This window comes from Nilaparvata lugens, chromosome 5 (assembly GCF_014356525.2).
Source record: "Nilaparvata lugens isolate BPH chromosome 5, ASM1435652v1, whole genome shotgun sequence".
NCBI classification, from domain to species: domain Eukaryota; kingdom Metazoa; phylum Arthropoda; class Insecta; order Hemiptera; family Delphacidae; genus Nilaparvata; species Nilaparvata lugens.
Window position 1 is genome coordinate 70,450,165 of NC_052508.1, and position 16,778 is coordinate 70,466,942.

Below are 16,778 nucleotides of genomic sequence, written 5' to 3' on the forward strand. Positions count from 1 at the left end.
TTTATTTGGCAAAGATCTAACTTGAGTTGGTAGCAAGTTATGGAATTTGTAGCCTATCACAGGGTAGCTCGACTTAGACTTTTCAAGTCTTCATCTTGGAAAATATTTATACTTTCTTGATTTCTTGTGAAGTGACTGTGAATGTCAATATTTTTTGGTAGTCTATCTTGTATCAGATGCATATCTTTCAAACATTGGTAGATGAGTTCATGTTGTTGGAGAGAAACATTATTTCTAGGCCTGAAAATTTGTAATTTCATTGTTTCCATTGAAATTCTCGATCTATAACGTAAATTAACCTAACCTAGCATCTCAGAGAAATTCCTAACCTCTCAGAATTATTTCAAATGAGATTTGGACCAGTAAGAGAGTTTGGAATAACAACAGTGGTCTTCAATTCACTACAATTTCTCTGAACTCTTAAATCTATACTGTAATTACAAAATACACATTTTTTAACACCATGGTAGTGATTTGCAGAGAATATCTTTGTGTTAAAATAAATTGCTCACTGTCTTTAGCATTCACTGGAATTTCCACAAAACCTACTGAAGGCGATCTTCAGTCAGTGAACAAATATAATTGATATTTTTACATAACTCCCTCATTATAGTGTTGATAGAAATTGTTTAAATGATTCTAATGCAAATTTTGATTGTAAATTATAAATTGCTAAATTGTAAATATCAATAATAATTCGCACCTCGGGAGGAAGACTGTTCCAACTCAAATAAGTCGTTTATTCAGGAGAGCAGTTTTAAGTTTTCATAGGTATTCAAACTTGATTTTCTTCTCTTAGAATTACTCAATTTCTCTGATTCCAACTGTTTTAATTTACTTATTACTTCTTAAAAGTGGCCTGTATTTATTTTTTTATTCATAATATAGGTGAATTGGAATGGAAGACTGTTCTAATCTAAATGGCACAGTCTTCCTGTAAATGATTGCATCGGTTTTCAAAATAGTAATGCTGAACATTCCGTGATATATAGAATAATTGGAACGAGAATTGGACCCAGTCTTCCACCGAATAAAGTGCATAGAAACCAACTAAAATACACCCTTAGCTCAAAATTGACAATTTTTGAGTTTGAACAGTCTTCCTCCCAAGGTGCTTTATTGTAAATAAATAATGAATTTTCGCTGTTTCTAAAAACGTTTCTCCCTAATAATTATGTAAATCATCTCTAATAGGATAACTTATAGCCTCTTTATATCAAGCGACCAGTAATACAGGTAAGTTTGGAAAACTATTCACTAGCATGACATGACTGGGAATGTATGACATTTTGCTCGAGTATTGATTGATCATGTAGAAAATTGAAATAGTGAACTATTAGATCATTGAACTGAATTTGTTTTAAAATGAATTTTGGATTGAAGGTTGACGGACGTTTGTTCTTCAATCTTATTATAATTTATCAAATTTATTACTTTGAAAGCTATGCTTTTAAAATATTGTCATTCAAATAATAGATATAGTAAACGGATAAGGATAATTTCTACTTTGCTTTCTATAGCTACGTTTTCAACAAAGTTATTAACAAAATGTTGATAACTTGATCTCTATAGATTCTATTAGATTAAACATAACTTATCAAACACATGATTAACATATGTGTTTGTCAAATTCGGTTCAATCTAATAGAATCTATAAATATTAATTAGTTATTAACATTCTGTTTATGTTAATAACTTTGGTGTAAACGCAGCTTTAGTCATTTTTAGAACTTTTTACTTTCCTTGCCCTATTACCATAGGTAAGGAAAGTATTGCTTTCCGAAAAAAATTAAGGTACCCCAATTTCTTAATTTCTATACGCTTCAAGGTCCCCTGAGTCCAAAAAAGTGGTTTTTGGGTATTGGTCTGTATGTGTGTGTGTGTGTGTGTGTGTGTGTGTGTGTGTGTGTGTGTGTGTATGAGTGTATGTGCGTCTGTGTACACGATATCTCATCTCCCAATTAACGGAATGACTTGAAATTTGGAACTTAAGGTCCTTTCACTATAAGGATCCGACACGAACAATTTCGATCAAATGCAATTCAAGATGGCGGCTAAAATGGCGAAAATGTTGTCAAAAACACGGTTTTTCGTGATTTTCTCGGAAACGGCTCCAACGATTTTGATCAAATTCATACCTAAAATAGTCATCGATAAGCTCTATCAACTGCCACAAGTCCCATATCTGTAAAAATTTCAGGAGCTCCGCCCCATCTATGCAAAGTTCGATTTTAGATTCCCAATTATCAGGCTTCAGATAAAATTCAAACAAAAAATATCAAGTGGAGTAGATTGAGCATGAAAATCTCTACAATTAATGTTCAATAACATTTTCACCTAAAATTGAAAATTAGCTTTAAATTCGAGAAAATGTGATTATTCAATTGCAAATTATTGTTCATTCTATTAAATCATTCACTATGAAGAGATAGCAGACATCATGTGTGTCTCCAGGGTTATTGCCCTGTCATCAGCTGGCTCAAATCTTTGAATTGATATGCGCGGGAACACTAGCGTCAGGTGATCAATTTTCATAATGGCAAGGAAAGTTGTGTGAGTGCGCCACACCAGATTTTTACATTTTTAAATGAGCACACAACCTTCTAACATGTGACAAAAAAATAATCACATGGTCTGTCAAAGCAGATTTCTTCAAGTACGGCTTTCAATGTTCAGTGCAAAATTTGTTGTCAATTATTTTTTAACCTCAAACTTTTAACCATATTTTATTATTTTAATCTTTTAATGATATCACTTTTTGTGATCAGTAAGTACTTATTAATGGTAGATTTACATTCAAATTATTAAAAATTATTATAGTCAAGTATTAAAGCTTTTAAAAAAATAGAAATTTTGAAGATGTTTATTTGTTTACTATTGTATAAAGTCCTAGATTATGAGATTTTTTCAATTTAATAGTTTGACCTAAACTATTTAATAATTTATATGGATAAATAGACTTATATACTTTTACTCATATATTCCAATTCAATACATTTTTTCAATCAATGCTAGATAACACTTATCTGTTGCTTTTCTGATTTGAATAGAAGCACTTCTTTTAAGCCGTGTTTACACCAAAGTTATTAACAAAATGTTAATTTCTCCGTCCTTATAGATTCTATTAGATTGAACATAACTTATTCATCATTTACAGTCAACTTGAGGACAAAGAAACATACTACAGTCCAAAACTTCTTTTCATCCCAATTCCATAAAATAAATTGTCCAAATATCCAATTATCATACAAATGATGAACCTATGCGTTCGTCAAGTTCCGTTCAATCTAATAGAATCTATAAGGACGAAAAAAAACATTTTTAATAATTTTGGTGTAAACGCAGCTTTACCTAAAAATAATAGTCTGTTTCATCTTGTTCTATTGAATGCAACAAATAATGTGTTTAATAAGTACACCTTTTGATCACAGTTTCAGATTTGAATCAATTAAGAGAATGATTTCAACTTGATAAATTCTTCAAAAAGTCAGGAGAATAGGCAGTGACAGTTGATATTACATCAATAAACCTGTATCAGCTACCGTCTATAGAAGGCATTGACAAGACAGAGAATCGGCAATGCTGTTCTCCCATCTTTCTCCACTGCCAGTATAACGTGTTAAGACTTTTATGAAATAAAAGAAACCAAGTCAAAGTTATTTATTTTTTAATGAGTATACATTGTATTAGGAACACAAACAGTTCCGTGCCTACTCTATAGTGTGGTCCACGTTATAATGACAGTATTTGATCAACTTTGGTTTTGCTATCCTTGTCTATCATTCGACATAGCCGGTGGTACTATCCTTTTCTAGGTCCACAACGATGCCAATTGTTTTTGACAGTGTAGAAATATGATTAATTAATGCAGAGAATCGGCATCGCTATATTCTTCTATCTTTATCCACTGCCATTATAACGTGGACCTCTCTATAGCTGCACACACCATTGCCAACCTCAACATAACAAAATATAAGACATCACTTGGACCTCACTATAGCAATAAACTAGGTACCACATCCTCTAAAGATATTTTTTTATTTTTACTCTACTTTACTTATTCTATTGTTTTTGTTGTTTTTTTATTATAAATCTTCAAATGTCAGGTTGTTATAATGCAGTTTACGGTGCTCATTCCCCACATCCAGACTTGTTGTCTTTGTGGGGAATATTCACTATTTATCTAATGTTTCTGCTGCTGTATTACTTTTTTTGTGAATAAAGATCATTTGAATTTGAATTTGAACCTACCTTGTTTCAACCATTGTTTTTTGTTTTTCTTTTACAGTATCTGGAATACTGAAAAACATAGCAGTGAAATCAGGTGGCAAACCGCCGAGTCTGAAATCGAAGGTGGCCAACGGAGAAGATGACAGAATTGAAGCAGAAAACGACTCCAATGAGGACGAGTGTGCGAAAACCAGAAGTATTCTGAAGCAATCCGCGAATGCGGCAAGAATCCAACAGTTGGATAGTGACAAATCGGCAATGCAAGTGCGCAATAGTGACAATTCGGTTGGATCGGCATCAAAAGTGCGCGGTGCGTTGAAACGGAACGATTCGGTTGGTTCGCGATCGTCTCTGCACTCGATACTGAAGACGAACACATCGAAATCGGCGAGTTCGAGTGACGATGACTCTGACGACGGAGAATTTGAAAAAAGTTCGGAACTGGTCGACCTGTTGCACAAGGTTGAAGCGGCTGCTAGGGATTTGAACAAGGAGCGCGCGAAAAGTTTGACGGACACCACGAATCTGAGGAAAAGTTTGACGGATACCTCGGTGATGAATGGGAGGAGCCTGGAGGAGGTGAGGAGGAGGCGGAGGGATGGTGAGGATGTGTCAGAGGGAGACTCTTCCTCAGGAGGTCGTGAGGTGAGGAGGATCAACAACGAGGCGATCGCCAGGAGGAGGCAGGCGACTATCGCGAGGCAAGCTGCTGAAAAGTGAGTAAATACTATTTTATTAGGCTACTGTCTTTTTCTTTCAGGCTACTTTTGAATATAGATAAAAATTGAAATCCAAGTACCCTTTTTAAATGATTCAGTCAATTTAAAAAGGGCACATAGATTTCAATTTTTATCTACGTATATCTTATTAGCCTACTTTTATTCGCTTATTTTTTATTGGGTGATATCCTAACACCATGATTGGTTTTTTATTAGATGTGTAAATGAATGAATATATTTGAGGAGGATTTTGGTTTGACGTAAATGCTGTCGTCAATCACGACAAGGGGTCGTCAATTATTACTTGAAAGGTTATTTGAAACTTTAAATTGTCGGTCCCGGCTGAAGTAAACAGGCTTACAGTCGTAAGGCACGACAAGTGGTAGGATCTCAGATCGACGAGATTTCAATTTTTCAGTTATAACTTAGAAGGTTATTAGAAACGTTAATTTTCGGTCCCGGTTGAAATATGACAGTCGTAGGTCCATTAACGGCTTTAATTATATATTCAGGCGTGATAAATCTCCCGCAAGGGACTCCCCACCAACAAAAGCCATGCGAATTTACTTTTTTTAACCTAAAAGGTTCTGTTTAATTTTAAAGAGGGAGGTTGGGTTTACACTCTTAAAAATACAAGAATATAAGATCTTTATTTGCCATAAAATAGAACAAGTTTACAATAGGCATCGTCAGTTTAACAATATTTTTATTTTCAAAATAATTGAGTTAACTTGTCACATATAGGCTACAGAATGACACAGAATAACGGGAACTTTCAAAAACGCCATAAAACACCTGTGGGAAGGGAAAAAATGACCCCACTAAAACGAATGCAAAGTTCAAGACCCGCCATCCGAGAACCATCAACAACATCTACCACCCCCAGACAATCACCCCCTCAAGATGGCCCCCTCCCTCACGAACACATGTTTGGATATATAATATTAATACGTTGTTGGTTATCCATCTTGTTTTCACTATTATTATTACTATCGTATTTAATAAAACTTTTAAGTGAAAAAGCACTCACATTTTTTGAAGTGGCGACGTCCGTTTCGTGATGGTATTTTCACATTTTCAAGCTAAACAGAAACTCGAAGCTTATTTCAAACATAAACTCAGTAGTTTCTGTTAGGCTTGAGAATGTGCAACCTCAGCACTAAACGGTCGTCGCCACATCAACAAATGTGAGTGTTTTTTCACTTGAAAGTTTTATTAAATACAATAGTAATAATATTAATAAATAATAGTGATATAATTATAATTGAACGAAAACCCTAAATAAATGCTGCAAATCACCCCGAAGACCTCTGCTACTGCAGACATTGACAACAGGGCTAACAGCTAGATGGAAATTCGATGAGAACTACTATCCAAAAATTAGTTGCCAGCCCGGGAATCGAACCCGGTACCTCCCTATTGCTAGTCAGGAATGCTTAACCTTACACCAAACTGACAATCTCTGGATAGCAGCACTCATTTTATACAAAGCTATAGCGGCCAACCAGTAACAGTTCGGTGCATCAAAAGTGCGCGGTGCGTTGAAACGGAACGATTCGGTTGGTTCGCGATCGTCTCTGCACTCGATACTGAAGACGAACACATCGAAATCGGCGAGTTCGAGTGACGATGAATCGGACGACGGAGAATTTGAGAAAAGTTCGGAACTGGTCGACCTGTTGCACAAGGTTGAAGCGGCTGCTAGGGATTTGAACAAGGAGCGCGCGAAAAGTTTGACGGACACCTCGAATCTGAGGAAAAGTTTGACGGATACGTCGGTGATGAATGGGAGGAGCCTGGAGGAGGTGAGGAGGAGGCGGAGGGATGGTGAGGATGTGTCCGAGGGAGACTCTTCCTCAGGAGGTCGTGAGGTGAGGAGGATCAACAACGAGGCGATCGCCAGGAGGAGGCAGGCGACTATCGCGAGGCAAGCTGCTGAAAAGTGAGTAAATACTATTTTATTACTGTCTTTTTTCTTTAGGGCTACTTTTGAATATAGATAAAAATTGAAATCCATGTACTCTTTTTAAATTATTTAGTCAATTTAAAAAGGATACATATAGATTTCAATTTTTATCTATATCTTATTACTCTTATTCGCTTAATTTTTATTGGGTGATATCCTAACACCATTATTAGTTTTTTATTATATGTGTAAATGAATGAATATCTGTAACTAGGGTTCTGGTTTGACGTAAATGCTGACGTCAATCACGACAAGGGGTCGTCAATTATTACTTGAAAGGTTATTTAAAACTTTGAACTGTCGGTCCCGGCTGAAGTAAACAGGCTTACAGTCGTAAGGCACGACATGTGGTGGGATCTCAGATCGACGAGATTTCAGTTATAACTTGAAAGGTTATTAGAAAAGTTAACTTGTCGGTCCCGGTTGAAGTATGACAGTCGTAAAGCCCATTGACGGATTAAATTACGGGTTTCCGTAATTTATAATTCCGCCTGTATATATCCAGGCGGTGGGACCTTCCCGCAAGGGACTCCCCACCAACAAAAGCCAAACGATTTTACTTTTTTCAACCTGAAAGGTTCTGTTTAATAGACCGAGCGAAGTGAGGTCTAAGATTCAAGTCGACGGTTTGGCATTTCTCTTAATGTTTGAATGTTTATTGTTTTTATGTTGCGCATTTACGGCGAAACTCGGTAATAGATTTTCATGAAATTCAACAGGTATGTTCCTTTTTAAATTGCGCGTCGACGTATATACAGGGTTTTTTGGAAATTTTGCATTTCAAGAATAATATAAAAGGAAAAAGGAGCCTCTTTCATACGCCAATATTACCGTAAAAATCAGACTATAGAATTATTCATCATAAATCAGCTGTCTAGTGGACTATAATACTACCCGTTCAAAAACATCGAACATCTTGAAAATGTATCTTTCCATTAAAGTTAGTACACAGTTGACTATAATACTACCCGTTCAAAAACATCGAACATCTTGAAAATGTATCTTTCCATTAACGTTAGTACACAGTTGACTATAATACTACCCGTTCAAAAACATCGAAAATCTTGAAAATTGTATCTTTCCATCAACGTTGTAGACAGTTGCAGCCAGACCTGATAACAGCGCTCACACTCACATTCCGGGACTACACGTCACGGTACGATATAGGACAGAAAGCTCTATGTTCATTTAGGATTTTTCTAGACATTTTTAATTGATAAGTTATTTATTAATTTTTGAGAAAACATAACTACAGGTCAATGTAACTCACTGAGCGCGAGGTCTACTGTTCACAGAACTACTAGTTTTAAAGGGGGATGTTGGGTTTATACTTGAAAATGTTCGATATACACATAACAAAAGGTTATTTCATCAGCTGTTCTAGCACATTCGAAATTTGGACAATATAAAATTCACCTGACAACGACTTCACACTATCCTATTATATTGAGCGAGCAATTTCTGTATATTTATATGGTTATGTGGTTATCTGATTATCTGGTTATATGGGTATATATTAATTTATGTTCAACGGATCTCAAAAACGGCTCTAACGATTTTCATGAAATTTGGAACATAGTAGGTTTATGATATAAAAATTCGATTGCACTAGGTCTCATCCCTGGGAAAACTTGCTGAACGACATTAAAAGGATAATTCATCCTTGGCTGAAACAGCTGAGACTTTCGTCGTCTGTGGAAGTAAAAAGTGAGCGAGTGATTCTGTAGAAAATCAAAATATCGCATCCTTGAAATTCATAAGCTGACTTATAGCCAGCTGTAAAATATAACACAATCATTTCAGAGAATTTGTTCTGTTTATCAATAAATAAAAATAACGAGCGAAGCTCGGTGCCCCAATATTTATTATTGTTTGGGCGTATGAGAGTGTAAGAACGGTACAGTATGAGAGACTACCTGCGTTACCATAAACAACTGCTAGGACTATGAGCTTGAGTTGTCAGTGAAATTTGCAACATAATTCCTATACCATGGGATATATTCTTAAAGGTGCGTACAGACTTTCGCTCTGCTCCGCAACCGAACGTCACTCCAGCAGAGCGATTGATGATCGACCGGCGAGCAAGAGTGGTTCGACCGGGGAACGCGAGAAGATCTAACATCTTCCGTAACGTTCATGATGGGTGCGACTGCAGAGCGGGGGCGGAGCGACTGCGGTACGATGGAGGAACGAGGGCGGAGCGTGCTCGGTGCGGGTTGGAAGCGCGTATATGTGTACGCAGCTTATGCTATTTTTTCTTTATGGTTTTACATTCTTGATAAATTGTTCAGGTTGCACAATTATGTAGTGCAAAAGTTGTGTTTCCCAGCTGAAATTTTATGGTGATATTCGATAAACCAAGCAAATAGTACAAATTTTTAATCCAATCCAAATCCTATTACATCTGTAAAAAAATTTTTCTCAGTATGTACCCTATCAATTAAAACTGTAATCTTCAAAATATCTCAAATCCCAAGTAATGTCATAGAAGCCCCAATTTCTAGAAAATCTTGAAAATTGTATCTTTCCATCAACGTTGTAGACAGTTGCAGCCAGACCTGATAACAGCGCTCACACTCACATTCCGGGACTACACGTCACGGTACGATATAGGACAGAAAGCTCTATGTTCATTTAGGATTTTTCTAGACATTTTTAATTGATAAGTTATTTATTAATTTTTGAGAAAACATAACTACAGGTCAATGTAACTCACTGAGCGCGAGGTCTACTGTTCACAGAACTACTAGTTTTAAAGGGGGATGTTGGGTTTATACTTGAAAATGTTCGATATACACATAACAAAAGGTTATTTCATCAGCTGTTCTAGCACATTCGAAATTTGGACAATATAAAATTCACCTGACAACGACTTCACACTATCCTATTATATTGAGCGAGCAATTTCTGTATATTTATATGGTTATGTGGTTATCTGATTATCTGGTTATATGGGTATATATTAATTTATGTTCAACGGATCTCAAAAACGGCTATAACGATTTCCATGAAATTTGGAACATAGTAGGTTTATGATATAAAAATTCGATTGCACTAGGTCTCATCCCTGGGAAAACTTGCTGAACGACATTAAAAGGATAATTCATCCTTGGCTGAAACAGCTGAGACTTTCGTCGTCTGTGGAAGTAAAAAGTGAGCGAGTGATTCTGTAGAAAATCAAAATATCGCATCCTTGAAATTCATAAGCTGACTTATAGCCAGCTGTAAAATATAAACACAATCATTTCAGAGAATTGTGTTCTGTTTATCAATAAATAAAAATAACGAGCGAAGCTCGGTGCCCCAATATTTATTATTGTTTGGGCGTATGAGAGTGTAAGAACGGTACAGTATGAGAGACTACCTGCGTTACCATAAACAACTGCTAGGACTATGAGCTTGAGTTGTCAGTGAAATTTGCAACATAATTCCTATACCATGGGATATATTCTTAAAGGTGCGTACAGACTTTCGCTCTGCTCCGCAACCGAACGTCACTCCAGCAGAGCGATTGATGATCGACCGGCGAGCAAGAGTGGTTCGACCGGGGAACGCGAGAAGATCTAACATCTTCCGTAACGTTCATGATGGGTGCGACTGCAGAGCGGGGGCGGAGCGACTGCGGTACGATGGAGGAACGAGGGCGGAGCGTGCTCGGTGCGGGTTGGAAGCGCGTATATGTGTACGCAGCTTATGCTATTTTTTCTTTATGGTTTTACATTCTTGATAAATTGTTCAGGTTGCACAATTATGTAGTGCAAAAGTTGTGTTTCCCAGCTGAAATTTTATGGTGATATTCGATAAACCAAGCAAATAGTACAAATTTTTAATCCAATCCAAATCCTATTACATCTGTAAAAAAATTTTTCTCAGTATGTACCCTATCAATTAAAACTGTAATCTTCAAAATATCTCAAATCCCAAGTCATGTCACAGAAGCCCCAATTCCTAGAAAATATTTTAGATACAATTTTGGCTTTATGATTTGGATCCAGTGTATCTCATGAGCTTCCTTCCAGTAGACAGGTTCTTTGTAGGCGCTTAAAAAGTTTTGGACACTTGCTCACAGCTCTGCTCCCGCTCAGCGGCTCAGTCGGTCAGGTGGATTTGACAGTTCACTATCTCTAGTGTACGTTAGTGTGTGTAGCTCCTACTGTTGTGTTATCACCACACTCATAAACTGTGGAACTGTGTTATCAGTGCAACATTACAGCATTCGCTACAAATTGTTATGAATTGGATTTGTTCCATCTACATCATGCTGCGTTAAATGTAGGTGTTTTTAACTTTTTCCTAAGATTTATTTCAATTTTGATTAATGTTTTGTTGATAGTCTTCCATTAATTTACAGTGGATAAATTCACAGAACAATGCAGGAATTATTCATTTTGTTATTGATATTGGTAAATTCACTTTTGTTATTAATATGGTAATTTTTTAATAGCAGCGCTCATCGAATTTCCATCTAGCTGTTTACCCTGTTGTCTTTCATTAATTTACAGTGGCATCAAGCTCTTAAATTCACACAGAACATTGCAGGAATTTATTTTGTTGGTATCAATGATGGGTTAATTCACTTTTGTTATTAATATTAGTAATTTTTGAATAGTAGCGCTCATCGAATTTCCATCTAGCTGTTTACCCTGTTTCATTAATTACAGTGGCATCAAGTTCATAAATTCTCAGAACAATGCAGGAATTTATTTTGTTATTAATATTGGTTAATTCACTTTTGTTATTAATATTGGTAATTTTTGAATAGTAGCGCTCATCGAATTTCCATCTAGCTGTTTACCCTGTTGTCTTTCATTAATTTACAGTGACATTAAGTGGATAAATTCACAGACAGTGCAGGAATTTATTTTGTTATTGATATTGGTTAATTCACTTTTGTTATTAATATTGGTAATTTTTTAATAGTAGCGCTCATCGAATTTCCATCTAGCTGTTTACCCTGTTGTCATTCATTAATTTACAGTGGCATCAAGTTCATAAATTCACACAGAACATTGCAGGAATTTATTTTGTTATTAATATTGGTTAATTCACTTTTGTAATTAATATTGGTAATTTTTTAATAGCAGCGATCATCGAATTTCCATCTAGCTGTTTACCCTGTTTCATTAATTTACAGTGGCATCAAGTTCATGAATTCACAGAAAAGTGCAGGAATTTATTTTGTTATTAATATTGGTTAATTCACTTTTGTTATTAATATTGGTAATTCTTGAATAGTAGGCTCGTTGAATTTCCATCTAGCTGTTTACCCTGTTGTCTTTTATTAATTTACTGTGGCATCAAGTTCATGAATTCACAGAAAAGTGCAGGAATTTATTTTGTTATTGATATTGGTGAATTCACTTTTGTTATTAATATTGGTAATTTTTGAATAGTAGCGCTCATCGAATTTCCTTCTAGCTGTTTACCCTGTTGTCAATATTTGCAGTAGCAGAAGTCTTCGGGGTGATTTACAGCATTTAATTTGGATTTTCGTTTAATAAAAATTATAATTGAAATTTGTTTCAATGAAAAATAGAAGTGGACGTTTGTCAAAGAAAGCGAAATTGAAGAATATTTAAATTAAGTCTCATTCTTGTATGGCTTTACATATCTGCTTTTTCAAAATGGTTGGTAATATATTTTAAGAAAAAGTGGCTTGATTTTCAACAAGCAGTTCGATATAAATTCCTGATTACACTGAACCTACTCCAAACATGTTTATGAATTTAAAGCTATTTAAATGTCTAATGAACAAGTGGAGCAGCTCTATCAATATATAAATTGTCATGACATTGTCTTAATGATATAAATTGTCATGACATAGTCTTAAAAATTAAATAGTCAAATCTTGATCATTTTGTGACTGGGCTCACAAGTTCAAAAAGGGATTTTCCATTGGGATTAATGGCCCATTTCATGGGTAAATGAAAACATATTAACATGGCTCTGAATGGGGTAAATTATGTCGTGTATTATATTACACTTCTTGTCTAAACTTGTAATTAAAAAATCACTTTTTGAACTTGTAAGCCCAGTCACAAAATAATCAAGATTTGAGTATTCAATTATTAAGACTATGTCATGGTAATTAATATCATTAAGACGATGCCATGACAATGTATATCTTGATGTAGCTGTATTACTTGTTCATTATACATTTAAATAGCTTCAAATTCATAAACATGTTTTATTCATTTATTTATACATTGATGGATACAATATCATTCTCAATTATGAATGATTGGGAAAAGAATAACAGGCTTAAAGCCCAAAACTGTTCCTTTCCCTACTTTAGATAGAAATTGTCCAAAAGTAGGTTATCTTAACACTTTATGATTTTTGTCCATTATATAGTCATTTTTGTCCATTGTTTGGAGTAGGTTCAGTGTAATCAGGAATTTATATCGAACTGCTTGTTGAAAATCAAGTCACTTTTTATTGAAATATATTACCAACCATTCTCTCCCCAAACTGTCTTGGTTTAATTTGACAGTCAATAAATCAGGATTTGTTTGATATGTAAATATTTGTAAGGAAATATCCTAGTTACCTAGGTTTGTTTGCACCGTAGACGGGAAAGTTAAGAAAGACAGGCTACAGGATGTTGACAGAACGTCAAAGAAACTAGTGTATATGAGAGATTCCTTACAGAAAAATGTTGAGCATAGAAAAGGAATAGTTTAGAAAAGTTTTGCTGTATTTTTACTTGATGGAATGAAAGATTTTCCGACTCTAAGTTGTAAAAGAAATTTATGCAACTCAACGTAATCAAATTTTAATTGTTGTATGTTGTATAAATGTAAATTGTGGAAGAAAATGGTGAATTATACTTGGATATTACTGAGAATTTGCAATTATTAAAATGCTAATGAATTAATAATAATTATTATTAAACGAAAATCCAAATTAAATGCTGTAATTCACCCCGAAGACTTCTGCTACTGCAAATATTGACAACATCGAATTTCCATCTAGCTGTTTACCCTGTTGTCAATATTTGCAGTAGCAGAAGTCTTCGGGTGAATTACAGCATTTAATTTGGATTTTCGTTTAATAATAATTATGAATTACACTTTAAAATTATATGTTGTTAAATGATGAAGATAACTCAAATTATGAGATAAATAATCCAATCACTGATAAGTATCTTAAAAATGAAAGATATGTAAAATCGAAAAACAACTGAGGGGAAGTTTCTCAAACAACTTGGCTTTGAGAAACCAAGACAACCAAACCACCTCTAAGACAAATATTTATTTTGTACCGTACTGAAAAAGGATACTAGTATCCCATTTCAAAGCATCTAGAGTCTGCTCGGTTCTAATAGTCTCAGTTCAAATGTGATGATTTCATTATTAAACGAAAATCCCAATTAAAAATTATGTAAATCACCCCGAAGACTTCTGCTACTGCAAATATTGACAACAGGGTAAACAGCTATATTGAGGTCCACGTTATAATGGCAGTGTTAAGGTGCGTACAGATATACGCGCCGCGAACATGAGCAATTCACTTTTAATCAGCTGACTATATCTGTATTTTTACAGAAACGGTAAGATACAGATAATAAAAAGCTTGGCATCAGTGATTAAAAGTGAATTTCTCATGTTCGCGGCGCGTATATCTGTACGCTCCTTTAGATTAGCAATGGTATTGCTACATTCAACAAAGCGGATATCGATATCTCTTTCTCGCTTTGCTCTGTTGCCAGATCGTCTTTTAACAATGTAGAATTAATAATTAACAAAATATTTCATCTTAATTATGAAAATTCATTATTAAATTATACTTAAAATATAATTGATCATTTTGAAGAAAAATGAACAGTTAATATTACATCAATAAACCTGTATCAGCTACCGTCCATAGAAGGCATTGACAAGACAGAGGATCGGCAACGTTGTTCTCCTATCTTTCTCCACTGCCATTATAACGTGGACCTCACTATAGATGGAAATTTATTTTCATCTGTGATGATTTTCTTTGAATTGTCATTTACTTCTTCTGCTCCATTCTATCATAGGGTTAGGTCTACATACTGTATTTAAGATATATTATATTGTAATTGACTTCAGTTTGAAAAAAGGTTGTGAGCGTCTACTGATTGAACACTGTCCACATTCCTACTGCTTTGAATAGTGTTTAATTAATTTCAAATTCAAACGCTTGAGAGCAAGGTTTGTTCAATACGTAGGCCTTCTAACTGTCAAATGCATAAATTATTAGATAAATTCCTTATTATAATCGAACGTCTATTATAATCATGTCTCTGGAAAGAATGTCCATTGATCCAGATGTTGTTTGACAGTCCAAGGCATTCTTGATTTCATCTCCGATTACAATAGTTGAGGATTGTTATTTATTCATTCCTGGATTACGCAATTCCTTGTCGAGCAAGGTGACTTATATTGAGGTCCACGTTATAATGGCAGTGTTAAGGTGCGTACAGATATACGCGCCGCGAACATGAGCAATTCACTTTTAATCAGCTGACTATATCTGTATTTTTACAGAAACGGTAAGATACAGATAATAAAAAGCTTGGCATCAGCTGATTAAAAGTGAATTTCTCATGTTCGCGGCGCGTATATCTGTACGCACCTTTAGATTAGCAATGGTATTGCTACATTCAACAAAGCGGATATCGATATCTCTTTCTCGCTTTGCTCTGTTGCCAGATCGTCTTTTAACAATGTAGAATTAATAATTAATTAACAAAATATTTCATCTTAATTATGAAAATTCATTATTAAATTATACTTAAAATATAATTGATCATTTTGAAGAAAAATGAACAGTTAATATTAATCAATAAATCTGTATCAGCCACCGTCTATAGAAGGCATTGACAAGACAGAGGATCGCAACGTTTTTCTTCTATCTTTCTCCACTGCCATTATAACGTGAACCTCACTATAGATGGAAATTTATTTTCATCTGTGATGATTTTCTTTGAATTGTCATTTACTTCTTCTGCTCCATTCTATCATAGTTAGGTCTACATACTGTATTTAAGATATATTATATTGTAATACTCGTAATTGACTTCAGTTTGAAAAAAGGTTGTGAGCGTCTACTGAATGAACACTGTTCACATTCCTACTGCTTTGAATAGTGTTAAATTTATTTCAAATTCAAACGCTTGAGAGCAAGGTTTGTTCAATACGTAGGCCTTCTAACTGTCAAATGCATAAATTATTAGATAAATTCCTTATTATAATCGAACGTCTATTATAATCATGTCTCTGGAAAGAATGTCCATTGATCCAGATGTTGTTTGACAGTCCAAGGCATTCTTGATTTCATCTCCGATTACAATAGTTGAGGATTGTTATTTATTCATTCCTGTATTACGCAATTCCTTGTCGAGCAAGGTGACTTATATTGAGGTCCACGTTATAATGGCAGTGGAGAATGATAGGGGAACAGCGTTGCCGAATCTCTGTCTTGCCACTGCCTTCTAGACTAGAATGGTTGCTATAGTGAGGTCCACATTGTAATAAGAGTAGAGAAAGATAGGGGAACAGCGTTGCCGAATCTCTGTCTTGCCACTGCCTTCTAGACTAGAATGGTTGCTATAGTGAGGTCCACATTGTAATAAGAGTGGAGAAAGATAGGGGAACAGCGTTGCCGAATCTCTGTCTTGCCACTGCCTTCTAGACTAGAATGGTAGCTATAGTGAGGTCCACATTATAATACTGGTGGAGAAAGACAGGGGAACAGTAATGCCGATTTTCTGTCTTGCCACTGCCTTCTATTGAAGATAACTGATACCGGAATATCTCATGTAATATTAACTGTTCATTTTTGTTTGAAATAATCAATTCTATTTCATTCGTCTAGAAGAAATAATTCCCAATGAT

General features: G+C 34.9%; 1 protein-coding gene across 6 annotated transcripts in view; it reads left to right on the forward strand.

The window, feature by feature from the left end:
* Positions 1–16,778, forward strand: part of LOC111045543 (supervillin) — a 212,396-nt gene that overhangs the window by 21,286 nt on the left and 174,332 nt on the right. For 5 of the 6 annotated variants that reach the window (XM_039429203.1, XM_039429201.1, XM_039429204.1 and 2 more), the window contains 2 exons: positions 4,289–4,567; positions 6,513–6,891. In XM_039429203.1, coding sequence (XP_039285137.1) covers positions 4,289–4,567; positions 6,513–6,891 — 658 coding nt within the window. Of the gene's footprint in view, positions 1–4,288; positions 4,568–6,478; positions 6,892–16,778 lie in introns of all 6 variants that reach the window. The other variant, XM_039429200.1, reaches the window with a different exon arrangement.